At 38.0% G+C, this 16168-nt stretch overlaps 1 protein-coding gene across 5 annotated transcripts in view; it reads left to right on the forward strand.

The window, feature by feature from the left end:
• Positions 1-16168, forward strand: part of PRIM2 (DNA primase subunit 2) — a 281680-nt gene that overhangs the window by 98477 nt on the left and 167035 nt on the right. For 2 of the 5 annotated variants that reach the window (XM_082414343.1, XM_082414344.1), the window contains exon 8: positions 13715-13795. The exons of the other annotated variants lie outside the window; for them this stretch is intronic. In XM_082414343.1, the coding sequence (XP_082270469.1) occupies positions 13715-13795 (81 nt within the window). The remainder of the gene's footprint in view (positions 1-13714; positions 13796-16168) is intronic. 5 annotated transcript variants of the gene reach the window in all.

A 16168-nucleotide genomic window follows, 5' to 3' on the forward strand; every position in this document is an offset into this window, starting at 1 on the left:
CATAAAGTATGTACTGTATCTAGTTTTTTTGGTCTGATTGTATATTTAAATTATATTTTTATTTCCTTTCCTTTTTGAGCAAATAATATTTGTTCATTTGATTTGGATTCTAAACACATTTTTTTTCATGGAATTATTTTAAATTTTTCATCGTGTGGTCTAATTTATAATAACATTAGACATTTGACTCAAAGACTGGAAATCTCCTTCGAGCATGTGAAACATGTGGTCAACATAAGTTTAATGGTCTCTTTAAAGACCAGATAATTCTCAGAAGCTAGAAGTTGTTAATAGTCTGGGTAACAATGAGGGTCATTTAGGAATACATCTCCAAGGTACTTTCAGGAGGCCAAGGATCGGACAGAGAGTGGCAGAGACAACAGTAAATCATGCTTTTCAAAAACAGTGTACCTTCTTATTAATTCATTTTCTCTCCAGCGGTCAGTTGAAGTGTTTTAAAATAGATGGAAATTCAGAATGATAGGATCTTTTAGTCAAATATAAACCTTTTTGTGCCCAGAATGGACTCTGTACCTAGGCTTCAGAGTCAGATATCAGTTTTATGTTATGAAGGAGTTTTAAAACTTATGTATGTGTAGACAGCTGACTCAGCACTTCTCTTCACACAAACATTACAATTCAAGTATGATGTTTGAAGATAATGTAAAGTAGCTCATGTAGTATTTACTAGGATATAATTTACATATAATGAAAGTCATACATTTAAACTATACAAGTCTCTAACATTTGGCAAAAGTATACACTATGTAAGCACTACCCTAAACACAGTATAGAACATTTCCATCTTCCCAGAAAGTGCCCATGTGCTCTTTGTAGTAATTCTTTTCCGGTTCTCTGCCACAAGCAACCACTGAGTGATTTTGAATGTTATTGATTAATTTTACCTATTTTAGGATTTTATATGCGTGGGGTCATATAGTATGTATTCTTTTGTGTCTGATTTCTTTTGCTCAGCAAGATGCCTCTATGGTTCATCATGTGTTGTGTTTTATTCCTCTTTATTGCTGAGTAATATTCCATCATGGGAATATCCTGAAATGGGGAAAAGATTTGAACAGGCATTTTACAAAGACATATATATTAATGGCCTATAAGTATGTGAAAAAGATCCTCAGCATCATGTGTCATCCAAGGAAGTGGAAATTAAAGCCAAAGTGCAATACAACTGCACACCCTCTAGAATGGCTAAAATTAAAAAACCGTTCACGCCAAGTATTGGTGACAAATTGTATTCTCATGCATTCCTTTTGGGGGTATAGAATGGTGCAGCTACTTTGCAAAGTAACTTGGCAGTTTCTTACAAATTTAAACATATACTTACCGTATGATGCTGCAATCTCACTCCTAGATATTTACCCAAAAGAAAGCAAACCATATCTGTACATAGTCTTGTTCATGAATATTCATAGCAGTTTTATACATAATATTGATAGCTCCAAACTAGAAACAACCCAAATGTCCACCAACAAGTCAGTAGATCAATACATTCTGATATAGATTTGCTTTTGTTTTTGTACCTGAGGTTTGTCCTTGGCTAACTTAGAAATGTGTAAAATTTTCAGAAATGTAATACTGCAAGATTCTTGAAAAAAAAATAGCCAGGTCTTTGTTATGTCAAAAACTACAATAGAATCCTATTTCATTTCATTCCTAACATATTAAAAAACAGTGGCTCTCTGCATAGTGTATGTGACCTATAGTAAGCTGGAGAACCTGATTGAAATTGTGGCTCAGCCATGTTCTGTCTATCTGAAAAGAGTTCCCTTCTCCTGGGTTAGAACTGAATCATCTACAAAATGAGATGGACTTCTGTATCCCCGGCACAAATTGGCTTAAATAATGAAGTAGTTTGTCTTGATTCCTCTCAGATTCTTTCAGTCTTAATTTTGTTACAAGCTTTCTGATTTTCCACATTTCATAAGTATTCAAGATGATTTGGAGAATGGGTGTGTCAAGAACTGTTAGATTGCTTTAAACCAAAAACTTTTCAATTGTATTTTAACTGTATCGTTCAATTCTTAGCCTTACTGAATTTATATCACTGTTGTCTGTATTGCAGTCATAATCATTTTTGGGTTTGTGGTTTATTTATAAATGAAATTAAGCTGTACTGTATGAATTCTTAAGGATGATGAATTAAGAGCCTTATTAGGACTACTTACTCAGATGGTAGAAAACTGTAAGATCAGAAGTCAGAATTCCTGAATCTTTTACATATGGTTTGTGTATTGTAATGCTGCTTTTTCTTGAAATAAGAATACTATAAATTTGAACCTTATAAATGAAACTTTGCAGATTAACTGCAAATTTCAAGCTGTTTCAATTAATTTAAATTTGTATGGAAAACTCAAATAGTGATTGTTTCTTAAGGGGACTCAGAGTTCTGTGGCTACATCTAGACAGTAGAGAACCTAGATTAAAAACTAACTTAAAAAAAGCCACTTATTAAGTAGGTGGCTTAATTTAAGACAATTGGAACTGATATACATTTTTTAAAATCAAGGATTATTTATACCCTGGAAGTGGTTTTCTTAAAAAATTATACACACAACAGATGTGTTAAATTTGTCATTGTCATATTGCTGAAATGTAATCAGTTACTCTCCAGTAATTGAATATGAATCAATACCAAGACTTAAAGTTGTTTAGTTTCCCTCTCCACCTTGCTTCATTGTTTCTAAAATTAAATCTAGGGAGAATAAAATTAACAAACAGAAATTGGTGTGAAATTGGTCTTAAAATTCTGGACTATATATTTCAAGGTAAATTAATCAAGTCCTCATGTAAAGGTATTTTGAAGAAAGAAATAATAAAACCATTGATAATTTTTGCCTAAAACATTGATTCTCAAATTTTTTCTACTAGGGCTCCCTGTCCAGGTTTTCTCAGCCCCTTGACAGCATACCCATACTACTGTGGTGGGACTCCAGTGTTCGGGGTAGGGGGGTGGTGCAGCCTGATGTCACAGTTGTTTCTTTCGGGGTGTGTGGAGGGAGGGCATGAACTTGGCAGCACAGCCACTAAGCATCGTTCTCCAGTCCTCCCCCAGAGAGTCTAGTAGCTATGAATATTTATTTTTAAACTTTTTATTTAGGAATGATTTTAGACTCATAAAAGTTGCAAAAATAGTGCAGAGAGTTTCTGCTGTACTCCGCACTTAACTGTCCCCGAAGATAACACCTAACCACAGTACTATTATCAACTAAACTACATACCTTTTTTCAGATTTCACTGGTTTTTACATGTAGTCTTTGTATATGTGTGTTTGTGTTCTATGAAGTTTTACCACATGCATTGATACTTGTAACCACCACAGTCAGGATACAGAACTTTTCCATCAGGCTTAAGAAATTTTCTCATGCTACTCCTTGATAGTAATACCCTTCCTCCAACCCTGGCAACCACTGATCTGTTCTCTATCACTACAGTTTTGTCATGTGGGGAATGTTATATAAATGGAAGCATACCATTGTAGGCTTTATTGTGTCTCCCCAGAATTCACATGTTGAAACCCTAGCACTCAGTACCTTGGGATGTGACCGTTTTTGGATACAGGGCCGTTAAAGGGGTGATTGCGTTAAAATGAGACTGTTTGGGTGGGCCCTGATCCAATCTGACCGTTGTCCTTATAAGAAGAGAAAATTTGGGCACACAAAGACACGCCTGGGGTGCATGTATGCAGAGAAAAGACCCTGTGAAGACAGAGAGGGCAGGCAGCCAGGAGAGGCCTCAGAACCAGCCCTGCTAACCTTGATCTTGAATTTTTAGTCTCCAGAACTGTGAGAAAATTGATTTCTGTTGTTTAAGCCACTCAGTCTGTGGTATTTTGTTATAGCATTCCTAGAAAAACTAATACATACAGAGTCTATAACCTTTTAAGATTTTAAAAAATTCAACGTAATTCTCCATCCACTAGTGTATCAGCTGTTCTTTCCTTTAATTGCTGAGTAGAATTCCACTGTGTGGATGTCCCACAGCTTGTTTATCCACTCACTCGTTCAAGGACATTTAGGTTGCTTCTAGTTTTTGGCCTTTCTGAATAGAGCTGCTGTGAATACTCATGTATAGCTTTTTGTGAGAATGTACGTGTTTATTTCTCTAAACACGCAGGAATAAGATTCTTGGGTCATGTGGTAAGTGTATGTTTAACTTTATAAGAAGCTGCCTAGCACGTTTCCAGAGTAGCTCAACCATTTTGCATTTCCACTGGCAATGTGTGAGAATCCAGTTGCTCTGCATTCTTAGCAGCACTTGGTATTGGCAGTATTTTTTATCATTGCCATTCTACTGGGTGTGTACTTGTTTCTCATCATGGCTTTAATCTGCCTTTCTGTAATGGCTAATGATGTTGAGTATCTTTTCAGTTACTTGCCATCGCTCTGTCCTCTTTGGTGAATAAGTTGTTTCTGATTTTAGTTCAGATGTAGAGCATTGCAAGCCTGGAGTCAGGGCCAGGAAGTTGACCTTGAGGATGGGGATGGAGATCATTTGGCATTAGGGGATGTGGGGCACTCTAGAGGCTGGTGAGTTGTTAGTTCAGCCACAATGAAGTAGCCCTTTGAATTGAGTTCTGCACCTTGGGTCTGTCCTTGGTGCTGTGCTTTGTGCTGTGGTAGGACAACTTAGTGCTTTAAGGAGAAATCCATCTCGCTGGAGACTGTTAAAGTGCATGAATGTCATTCATGAAGGGTAATCGGTGAGCTGATTCTACCCCTTCACCCATTTGCTCGTAGTGTTACAGGGGTTAGTTGGTAAGTAGCTGGGAAACTAGACTAGAGTCCTGAAGACACTGGATTGAAGTCTGAGTCTATAAATAAGTAGTGGAAAAACCAAAGCAATTTTATATGAACTGTCAGCTTCTGACGTGAGTTTCTCACATCTTGGAAAGCTCCTATTGAGAGAAGCAAGTTAGACTAAAGGAGTAATACATGTAATTAAATCCCGTAATGTAGGTTTTGAAGATTATTTGGATAATGAATAATTTAAAAATGTATCCTCTGTTGACTTCAGGCATTTTCTTCAAATAAGCGTATCCTAGCTTTAATGGGACTGGTTGCAGAATCAAAACAGAAAAGCTTTTGCATGTTTTGAAGATAAACTGTTTCAAATCAGACCACTTTCTCACATAGTATTCATAATGTTGTGGATTTTGTAGATGGCAGTTTTAGGGACAGGTTTCAGAGTGAATGCTCCTGTGTTCGCACACACACATAACCACATGCAAATGCACACGTGCAAACACAGGTACACACAGAGGCAGCCCTCCTTCGGCCCCTTCACCTCCCTGTCCTCTGGATTGGATGCTTCTCCTCCTCGCCCCGGCTCCCTTCTCTAATGTGTCCACGTGGAAACTGGTCAGTTACTGTGCTTGTACCTGCGGTGCTGCGGGCCACACTCGGAGAAGCATTCACAGAGCCAGACCATCCTTCTCCACTTTATACAGCAACCATGAGCCACTGCTCACAGGCTGAATGTGCTTCCTGGGGGTCAGAGAAGCTCTGCCTGTTTCAGTCTTTAGTGAGTAGAATGTCTTGACATACACTGTTACAGAAAACTTGAGCTGTTTGTTTTGAGAGAGAAGCCTAGTATTTGATCACCGTGCATTTAATGATGTTTTCATATAAAAGCTGCTGAGTGTGTGTTGGTCTTGTGGACCAGACCTGGCTGTGATAGCTGCGTTGTGCTCCTCTCAACTCTCTCCTTTCACTTCTGAGCATAACATGGGCACTTTCTTTTAAGTAAAGATTTAAAAAAATATATGTGTGTGTGTGTGTGTGTGTGTGTGTAGGTTTTTATTTCTATGTCTATTTTGGACCTGAAATAATAGAATTGTATGAGTAGTTGTGGCTGAAAAGCAGCAAGACTGAAGCATCTTTGTAGATGTGGGTTTACCGTAGGAACTGTAAGATATTAAAACATTTATTTTCTCCCTTAATATGGATATAGCCTATTCCAAGTAATATGCTATCACCAACTTAACCTTTGTAAAGTTAAGTAAGATGAATGGAATACTGGCATTTGGGATTTCTTTTTTGTGTGTTCATCTACTTTTGGTGTAAATGAACTTGAAAGTATGAGAAATGAGAAAAGCTTGCATTTTGAGTGGTAGATTATACAGTTGCTTTCATGAAAGAAATTTGCTTAGATTCTAGTAAAAATACAGCTTTTCCTAAATTCTTCCACCATTAAGTGCCTGCTGACTCAGGGGTTGGCACACTATGGGGCCACAGACCAAATATAGCCAGCTGCTTATTTTTGTAAATAAAGTCTTACTGGAACACAGCCATGCCCATTTGTTATGTATTGTCTGTGGCTCTGGTGGCAGAATTTGAATAGTGACAGAGATCGTGTGGGCTTCAAAGACTAAAATATTTGCTATCAGACTGCTGACCCCAGTGCTAAATGATAGCACAAAAAATGCATATAAATGTTTGTTTTATTTTAAATTGTGTTGAAAGACTAGAACTCTTTTCTGGTTAAAAAGTTAAGCTATCGCTTACACTGAAGGGAGCAGGGCACATATGTTGGCAACTTTGGGGATCCTTTCTTTACCTTAACTAGTGATTATGTATAACCTTAAACAGCCGGAAGTTTTAATCATTGAATAAATGTGACAGACCAGTGTCTTTTAAGAAGTTAACAGTTAAATTATACAAGACCCTCAGAGCAGGTGGTTGGAACCATTTATTTTCACATTTTATTTTTCTTGCTCCACAGTTTATAGCAAATTATCTTATGTTTTATGATTTGGAAATCAATTTTTTTCCCCTCAAAATTTTTTTTCAAAAATTTTTTTATTTTTTAAAGATTTATTTATTATATATTTATTTAATTTATTCATTTTTGGCTCCATCGGGTCCTAGCTGTGGCACGCAGGATCCTCGTTGAGGCATGCGGGATCTTCCACTGCGGCTCACGGGCTTCTCTCTAGTTGTAGCATGCGGGTTTTCTCTTCTCTAGTTGTGGCGCGCAGGCTCCAGGGTGCACGAGCTCAGTAGTTGTGGAGGGCGGGCTTAGTTGCCCTGCAACATGTGGGATCTTAGTTCCCTGACCAGGGATCGAACCCGCGTCCCCTGCACTGTAAGGCGAACTCTTTACCACTGAACCACCAGGGAAGTCACTGGAAATCAATTTTTAATTTTTCCCTTAAAGCCTGAGTGAGCCTGTTTTGTGGCATGTCTGGAGAGACTTGGGTTTGAATCCTGCTTTTTCTGCTTAATAGTTGTGTGGGCAAGTAACTTCTCTGTGCTCCCTTATAAAATGGGGACAGCAGTAAGACCTACCTCATAAGGTTGTTGGTTTCATACATGTAAAGCACATAGTACAGTGCCTTGCATATTGTAAGTGCTTACTGTATGTTGTTGTCAGTATGGTTTGCTTTTATAATACTTTATTGAAGCTTCTCCAGTCACAAGGGGGCAGCCTCTGTTATTGAAAGCGGTGTGCTTGCATGAAGGTAAAGCAATCACAGGAATTTTCCCTGAACCCTTAGCTCTTTCTGTAACAGCAGTAACTGTCAAATGATGCCGTTCCTATGAGTTATCAGAGTTGAAAACCAACGAAGCACCTGCATTTCTGAAGTAACATGAAGGTTATCCATACAGTACAATCAAATTTAATTATTGAGTGACAGATTAATTGAGGCAAATGCTTCTTTTAAACCGTTGATTTAATTTTTCTTTCTGTTGCCTGCTTTCTGCCATTTATATATTTTTCTCTACAGCTTGAGCTTCTGAAAGTGTGGTGTGCCTTTTAATATGTCAAATTCCTGGGTCTCTGCTCTGACCTTACTGAATCAAGATCTCTTGGGATGGGCCCCAGGTGATTCTTATGCACACTGAAGTCTGCGAACCAGATCCGGGGACAAAGTGATTTGAGATGCAAACGACTGAGTTCTCTTTTCCAGTATTTTTGGCGCGAGGCTGCACTGTGGAGGAGAATGAATTTCTGTCAGCGTCTTAGGATTTGCTGAGCTTTGCACAGGGCCTGTGGAGGAAGGCCATCCAGGAGGCCATGGGGTCTGAACTGTGGACAGTTCTTCCTCTTTCTTGCTGTCCTGGCCTGGGACTCCCTCCTGTCCCTAGGATTACTCCTTCCCTTTGACCTCCAGATAACCCGTGCTTACACTGAGCTGACCCTGTTAGGACAGCCTGATAATTTCTAGGGAATTTTGGAGACTAAGCAGAAAACAGATACTTAAAGGAAGAGACAAACATTGTGAAATGTGGGCTTCTGCTTCTAAGAATTCTAAGGAAGGATGTGAGGAACCTTCGGAGCCTCGGCTCCCTTTCTTCTAGCAGCTGGTGTAACGTGCATGGCTAGACTGTCTCCAGGCTTCGTCCCACGCTCCCGCCTTCTTTATTGCCACATGGAGGCCATCTACCTGCTCATTTTGCTTCACTTCAAGACAGTGCCTACTGTTGGTTTACTTTTACAATTTCCAGACTCCATAGATCTTCCCAATTTAGCTTCAAGATCCTCACCAAATTCAGTATTTCTTTGTCAGTCAGGAGTGATTAATACTTAATCTTAATAAATACTAGATTTGCTACTCCTTTACTTTTCTGGAGCATTCCATTAGTATAACCCCCAAAATGAGTTTTCCTTTTCCTTCCCTTCATTAAGCCCTCCATATAGGGAAGCATCACAGTCTAACAGTACTTTATCTCATGTTATTTGTTGTGTAATGGTCTTCAGAATTGGGCCCAGAAGAGGAAGGGCGAGGTGGTTTCTCTGACTTGGGACTCCTGCCCCATGATTGCAGATGTTGAGTTACTCAGTGACTAGTGCTGTAGGATTTGCCTCTGTGGGAAGGTTACAGGTGTGGCCAGGAAACCTGCATATTGGGAGGGCCTTTTCCATGTCCCCTGACTCTGGAGAGGCCCATGTGTAAACTATTCTATCCTGTTTTTAAAGTCTCTAAGAAAGACAGTTTCACAACCTGTCATGATAATCTGTTCCTTTTTCTTTCTTTTTAATCTTGTTTGTTTTTTGGCTGCGTTGTGTCTTTGTTGCTCCGTGTGGGCTTTCTCTTCATTGTGAGCTGGGGCTACTCTTTGTTGTGGTGCGAGGGCTTCTCATTGAGGTGGCTTCTCTTGTTGCGGGGCGCGGGCTCTAGGCACGCAGGCTTCCAGTATTTAATTTGCATTATAGATTTTAATGCACTTCTGTACCATCATCAAGCTGTTTTTTTGAAACACACATGAGGTTTCTTTTAAATAGTTTCTTAATGCTGATTGATTAAACTTTTGGTCCGTTCTGACTTTGAGATCTTTCACTGCTCCCATGTTTGTGTGACTAGACATTACCCATATCACTTTTGGGGCATTTAATCTTTTAATCCATCAGTGGGCTTTTTTATATTTCATGAGTATGGTGACTGATCATTTTTAATTTAGAATTCTCTGGAGCTGCTAATTGATTCTTCTTGGCAGCAATTGGCAAATTACATTCAGATTCTAGCAAAATTATGCCACCCTCTTTTCATTAATAAAATTGGGTCTAATTTCAACTTGCAAGTTTTAAATACTTCTCCCGTCTCCTCCTTTTGTTCTCTTCCCATCTTCTCTTTTCATGTTTGTCTCTTCCTTGGATTCACTCTCTCTTCTCTTGTGTGTTAGAATGAGGAGGCTAATATTTGATTTCAGAGCTTTTGCTGAGTTTGCCAACAGTGGTATTGACTAGGTTGTAATTTTTAAGAACCGTAGGGACAGCTTTATTTCAGATGAAGAGGATTTGAATGAGTAAAGGTGTGAAAAAACCACATCATATCTTATAAATCCTTATAAGGTCCCTAAGTCTCTTGCAGAGCATAATGTGATTTGTCAGTTGTCACCCTTTGTGAGCTGCAGATGTCATTGATCATGAGAAAGAAAAATCCCTATTTAAAAGTTTGATCATTTGTCTTCAGAAAACGTGATTTTCAACTTTTTTTAGTCACAGAACTTATAAGCAGTAATGAGTTGGATTCCCCTTGGCAGGACTGACCGCTGGGGAATGTTCATGGGTGAAATATAGACTGACTTGCCTTAGATTGGATGCTGCTTCCCCAGCCCTTAGGGCTTTCGACTTGTGCCCTAGGCTTGAATGTTGATGGACAGAGGGCCTGTGATGGAATATATTTCTTTTTTTTCTCTGTGAACCTTTTTTTTTTTTTTCAACATGTTTATTGGAGTATAATTGCTTTACAATGGTGTGCCAGTTTCTGCTTTATAACAAAGTAAATCAGCTACACATACACATATGTTCCCATATCTCTTACCTCTTGCATCTCCCTCCCCGCCCTCCCTATCCCACACCTCTAGGTGGTCACAAAGCACAGAGCTGATCTCCCTGTGCTATGCGGTTGCTTCCCACCAGCTATCTATTTTACGTTTGGTCGTGTATATATGTCCATGCCACTCTCTCTCTTTGTCACATCTTACCCCTCCCCCTCCCCATATCCTCAAGTCCATTCTCTATTAGGTCTGTGTCTTTATTCCCGTCTTGCCACTAGGTTCTTCATGAACTTTTTTTTTTTTTCCTTAGATTCCATATATATGTGTTAGCATACTGTATTTGTTTTCTCTTTCTGACTTACTTCACTCTGTATGACAGACTCTTAACTCCCTCCACCTCACTACAGATAACTCCATTTCGTTTCTTTTTATGGCTGAGTAATATTCCATTGTATATATGTGCCACATCTTCTTTATCCATTCATCCGATGATGGACACTTAGGTTGCTTCCATGTCCTGGCTATTGTAAATAGAGCTGCAATGAACATTTTGGTACATGACTCTTTTTGAATTACGGTTTTCTCAGGGTATATGCCCAGTAGTGGGATTGCTGGGTCGTATGGTAGTTCTATTTTTAGTTTTTTAAGGAACCTCCATACTGTTCTCCATAGTGGCTGTATCAGTTTACATTCCCACCAACAGTGCAAGAATGTTCCCTTTTCTCCACACCCTCTCCAGCATTTATTGTTTCTAGATTTTTTGATGATGGCCATTCTGACTGGTGTGAGATGATATCTCATTGTAGTTTTGATTTGCATTTCTCTAATGATTAATGATGTTAGCATTCTTTCATGTGTTTGTTGGCAATCTGTATATCTTCTTTGGAGAAATGTCTATTTAGGTCTTCTGCCCATTTTTGGATTTGGTTGTTTATTTTTTTGTTATTGAGCTGCATGAGCTGCTTGTAAATCTTGGAGATTAATCCTTTGTCAGTTGCTTCATTTGCAAATATTTTCTCCCATTCTGAGGGTTGTCTTTTGGTCTTGTTTATGGTTTCCTTTGTTGTGCAAAAGCTTTTAAGTTTCATTAGGTCCCATTTGTTTATTTTTGTTTTTATTTCCATTTCTCTAGGAGCTGGGTCAGAAAGGATCTTGCTGTGATTTATGTCATAGAGTGTTCTGCCTATGTTTTCCTCTAAGAGTTTGATAGTGTCTGGCCTTACATTTAGGTCTTTAATCCATTTTGAGTTTATTTTTGTGTATGGTGTTAGGGAGTGTTCTAATTTCATTCTTTTACATGTACCTGTCCAGTTTTCCCAGCACCACTTATTGAAGAGGCTGTCTTTTCTCCACTGTATATGCTTGCCTCCTTTATCAAAGATAAGGTGACCATATGTGCGTGGGTTTATCTCTGGGCTTTCTATCCTGTTCCATTGATCTGTGTTTCTGTTTTTGTGCCAGTACCAAACTATCTTGATTACTGTAGCTTTGCAGTATAGTCTGAAGTCAGGGAGCCTGATTCCTCCAGCTCCATTGGAATGTATTTCTGTGTGGTGCTTTTCATGTGAAGGTTTAACCCTTTTTCGTTGTTGTGGTAAACAGATTTATTTTACTATTGAGCAAGAATTTGTGTGAAGGAATAAAAACAGGACATTTTCTTCATAGATCCTTTTATTTAAAGTAAATTGCATGAGCTCTGGGAGTCTTGCGGGTGTGTACATACCTAACAAAAATTGTTGTGTGCACTGGTTTTGAAACTGGAAGGAAGTGATACTACTTTAGGATTCTCTATTTCTTGTTTTTGCAGTTTTTATAGAAAATAGTTATACAGACTAGGCATTTTATTATTCTGCTTAAGGGTGAGGTTTTGGGATGCTATTGTTATTTTATTCACTCTTTGTCTTCTTCACTTACTCTGTGTTCATCTGGTTGACTCATGTGTGTTTTGTTTAGACTTTTTTTTTCCCTAGCAGAGGCAGAGTGACAGAGGTGCACAAAATTGTTTGGAAGGGAGGGTTAAGACCTAGAATTCATTTTCAGTGTAGAGTTTTGAGATAATGTGATTGAAAGAGAGATGATCTGTACATTAGCAACTAACAAAGATTCTTGGAAAGGATTTTTAAATACAGTTGACCTTTGAACTATACGGGTTTGAACTTTGTGGGTCCATTTATATGTGGATTTTTTCAGTAAATGCTGCAGTATCTGATTGAATCCATGGATGCGGATCCCCTGATGTGGAGGGCCAAATGTAAAGTTACAGGCAGATTTTTGACTGGGGGGGTTGGTTTGGTGCCCCCATGTTGTTCAAGGGTCAACTGTAAATTCTTCTCTAATTCCACTCCCTATTTAAATGGTATTTGTCACTAAAAGAAGTTAAATGTTTTCCTAACAGCATTTTAAAAATTGGTTTAAGAACCAAGAGACTTAAGAAAGTCTCTTTTCAGTTTTGAAATATTTTAAATGTAGTCTTTTGCCTAAATGCATAAATTAAAAATCCATTAGTTATTTTTTCAAATACATGACTTGCTCTTTAAGATTTTTTCCAAAACCCCAAAGAATTCTCTTGTTGGTAGTGTATCAGTGACCAAAGTCTTTCCTGTTGAAATGTTCAGTTTTACAAGCTTTGCTGCTTTGAAACTAAAAGTTCTTCAGGGAAGGGTTATTGTTTGGGCTGGGTTCAGGTACTCTTGGATCTCAAGGACTGTGTGGAGGGAAATGAAGAGAAGGAAAATTGTTGCTGAAATTGACATGGGAAGTGCTTTCCTGGCTCTTCAAACTCCAGTAAAGAGGTGCTGGCCTCTGGAGTCACCTACCACGCCTGGCCTGCAGCTGTAGCTCTATTTGAGCTTGATGAATATGAGCGTATTTTAAAATTATTTTAGAAATCATCCTAATTCTGGCTGGATATTGGTTCATAGAAGTCATACTACCTCAAGCATGAAGGAAATAGATTTAAATGCTCCTTGAGAGGTTTAGTTTAAAATGATCAGTTTCTGAAACTTGGATTTTACACAGTCTGTCTAACAGTCTTTGCTTCTTTGAGCAGAAATGTATACTAACTCTGGGAGTGGGGGCTTGGTGGTGGTCCTGCCTCTCTAGGTTGATTCCCCCAAGTTAATGAACCTTGCGTCTTGCTTTTGAGCTTTTTAAGGAAATGCTGCATCTTAGGATAGAAATCACTTAGTCACTGTTGCATCAAACATTATAGTTGGATTTTTTTGAAGCTTTTTTTTTTTTTTTTAAAGCTAATAACTAGATTATCAATTTAAAATTCAGGCTTATTTAATGTGGAAAACTTTTGAATGATCAGTGCTTATTTGAAAATATTTTAAATTACATATGTATGCATATGTATATAAATGTGTGTATATATATGTATATACATATATACATGTGTGTATATCTATATCTATATCTATATCTATCTGTTTCCTGATGACTAGAGTAATACATGTTCCCTTTGGAAATTTCAGAAAATACAGAAAAATGCCAGTAAGAAAATTAAAGTTACTTATAATCCCATCATTATAGAAATAACCACAATTTACATTCTGGTAAATAGCTTTCCATTACTTTTTCTAGTTCACATTTTATTTATCTTAGGAGAAAATTCTAAGCCACACTTCCAACCAAGGCTCCCGTAGAGAGTATTGATTATTAGCTGACAACAAGAGAGAAATGTGAGAAAAGGAGTTAGAGATTGGTACTTGGTTTGGGATCATATTCCCCTTTAGTTGTCTCTTTTGAAAAAGTAGTTGTTTGCAGACAGTTGATTTATTTTGAAGCACAGACATCTACTCCTCCATGCCCCGGACTCAAGAGCTTTCTCTGGGTTGTAGGGTATCCAGTACTCTGACTAATCTGTCTTCGTGACCTCTCTTGTCATTTAGGGAATACGTTTGACTTTTGACTGCCAGCACTTTGAATGATTCCATCAACTAACAAGACTGTACAGTAACCATATTTGTTGACCAAATTAAATTGCTTCCCAGTAGCCGTATTTGTTCATTTTCTGTGAAACTCTCTGTCTAAATCTTTTCCCTATAGAAATGCCTGCAGAAAAGTCATAAAGTAAGACCTTACTTCTTGCCATTTAACAGCAAAATTCGAAATAGTACTTTTGTGCAGAATAAATGTCTCAGAACAGAAATGATGCTGGTTTGGCACAAGTGGCACTAGAGCCTCTCTGACGTCAGGAAACATCTGCATCTCTGATGTGGTGTCTCCGTGAAAGTGATGGAATTACAGGGGCTGGTTGTTCTTTGCTGAAGTCAAGTGCGTTTTGTCATTTAATGAGTCAGCAATGTGGTGCTGATGGTAGCTGCAAAGGTCCCATTGCTCATCAGCCCATGTATCTGTGTGGGCTTTCACATCTCTATGTGCTCTTTCATTCTCAGGGGTAACTTAAAGATAAGCCCCATCAAAGAGAACCCCCTGCCCACTGCCAGAGCGGTAGCTGTCTTGGCTATGAATTGTTCATTCTGCCAGACTTAATGGTCAATATCTTTTTCTTTCTCGCTTTTCTGAGCTTACCAGAACAATTGCAGTAAACCTAATGGGAGAAAATAAACCAGTACATTAAAAAAAATTGGTTTTTTGTTTGTTTGTTTTTGTACGCTGAAAATGATGATTCCTATAAGGGAAGTAATAATATATGATAGTATGTAAAAGGTTTTGATTTTCATCAGTATTTTGTTTAATCTAAGCAATCTAAGGAACAGTGGTTATGTAAACAGACCTGTCATACTTCCCTACAGAATTATGATAGGTTTCTGGTTTTACAAGTGTTAATGGATAATTTTCAAAAAAGGTAAAATCATCAGTCTCAGGTAAATATAAAATGAATCTGTGTCAGGATTTTATTTAACTCATGAAATTAATGAGGAAATCAGTAAGATGATATGGCTGGTTCAAAGAACATTTGAGACATCAGGCATATATAGGCAATTTAACAGAGAAATGCTTCTGGGTTAGATAGAAAATCGGTTAATGCCCATCAGAGACATCAACCTTTGTGGTTATCTGTTCCACCAGACAGACAGTTTTTGCATCTCATTTGGATAAATATCTGCAAGTTCACAAGCTCCTTCTCTCATCCTGGGAGTTTAATCCAGAGTAAACAATGAGTTGCATTAGATCCATTTGCTTGGTATGCCTTTTACCTCCCCGTTTGATATTAAAAACATGTGCCCAGATGTTTCCCAAGTTTGGATACCTTTTTTCTGATATGAAGAAAAGGAAAAAATAAAAATAAAAAAGAAGGGACATGATGTTTGCTTTTATTACAAGAAAACGAAGGGGGAAAGTTTAGGAAAAAAGAAGATGGATTAGGTAAGAAATTTTTACTTTGACAGTGTTTGATGTAAAAAATCAAACACGTCTCATGTTATAGGAGAAACAACTTTTTTCCTTTTCTCCTGATCTGTAATGTTGGTGCTCCTCTAAAAACCAGTGGAGAAGCTTAGCTGTTGTCAACTCATTCATGTTGTAGGGCCTGAGTTTGTCCCACAGCTGAGTAGAATGAACTTTTAGTAGAACATGATCCAGTTAGCATTTGAGCAGTTGACTTACTGAGTCATTTTGTATTTTGATTCATTTGTGAGACCCAACTCTGTTGTAAGAAATAAAAATTGTTTAAAAAAAGTGTTAAGTGACTTCCCTGGTGGTCCAGTGGTTGGGACTCTGCACTCCCAGTGCAGGGCGCCCAGGTTCAATCCTGGGTCAGGGAACTAGATCCCGCATGCTGCAACTAAAAAAAGATCCCTCATGCCGCAACTAAGACCCAGTGCAGCTAAATAAATAAATATTAAAAATAAAATAAAATCAGTGTTAAAATGTCAAAAAAGGCCATGTAATGCCACTAAAATAATACTAAATAAACTTTGTATTAACTCTGTGATGTAGAATCTTAGACACTTGAAATGGGC

The sequence above is a fragment of the Balaenoptera physalus genome, assembly GCF_965194825.1.
Source record: "Balaenoptera physalus genome assembly, chromosome: 11".
Taxonomy (NCBI): domain Eukaryota; kingdom Metazoa; phylum Chordata; class Mammalia; order Artiodactyla; family Balaenopteridae; genus Balaenoptera; species Balaenoptera physalus.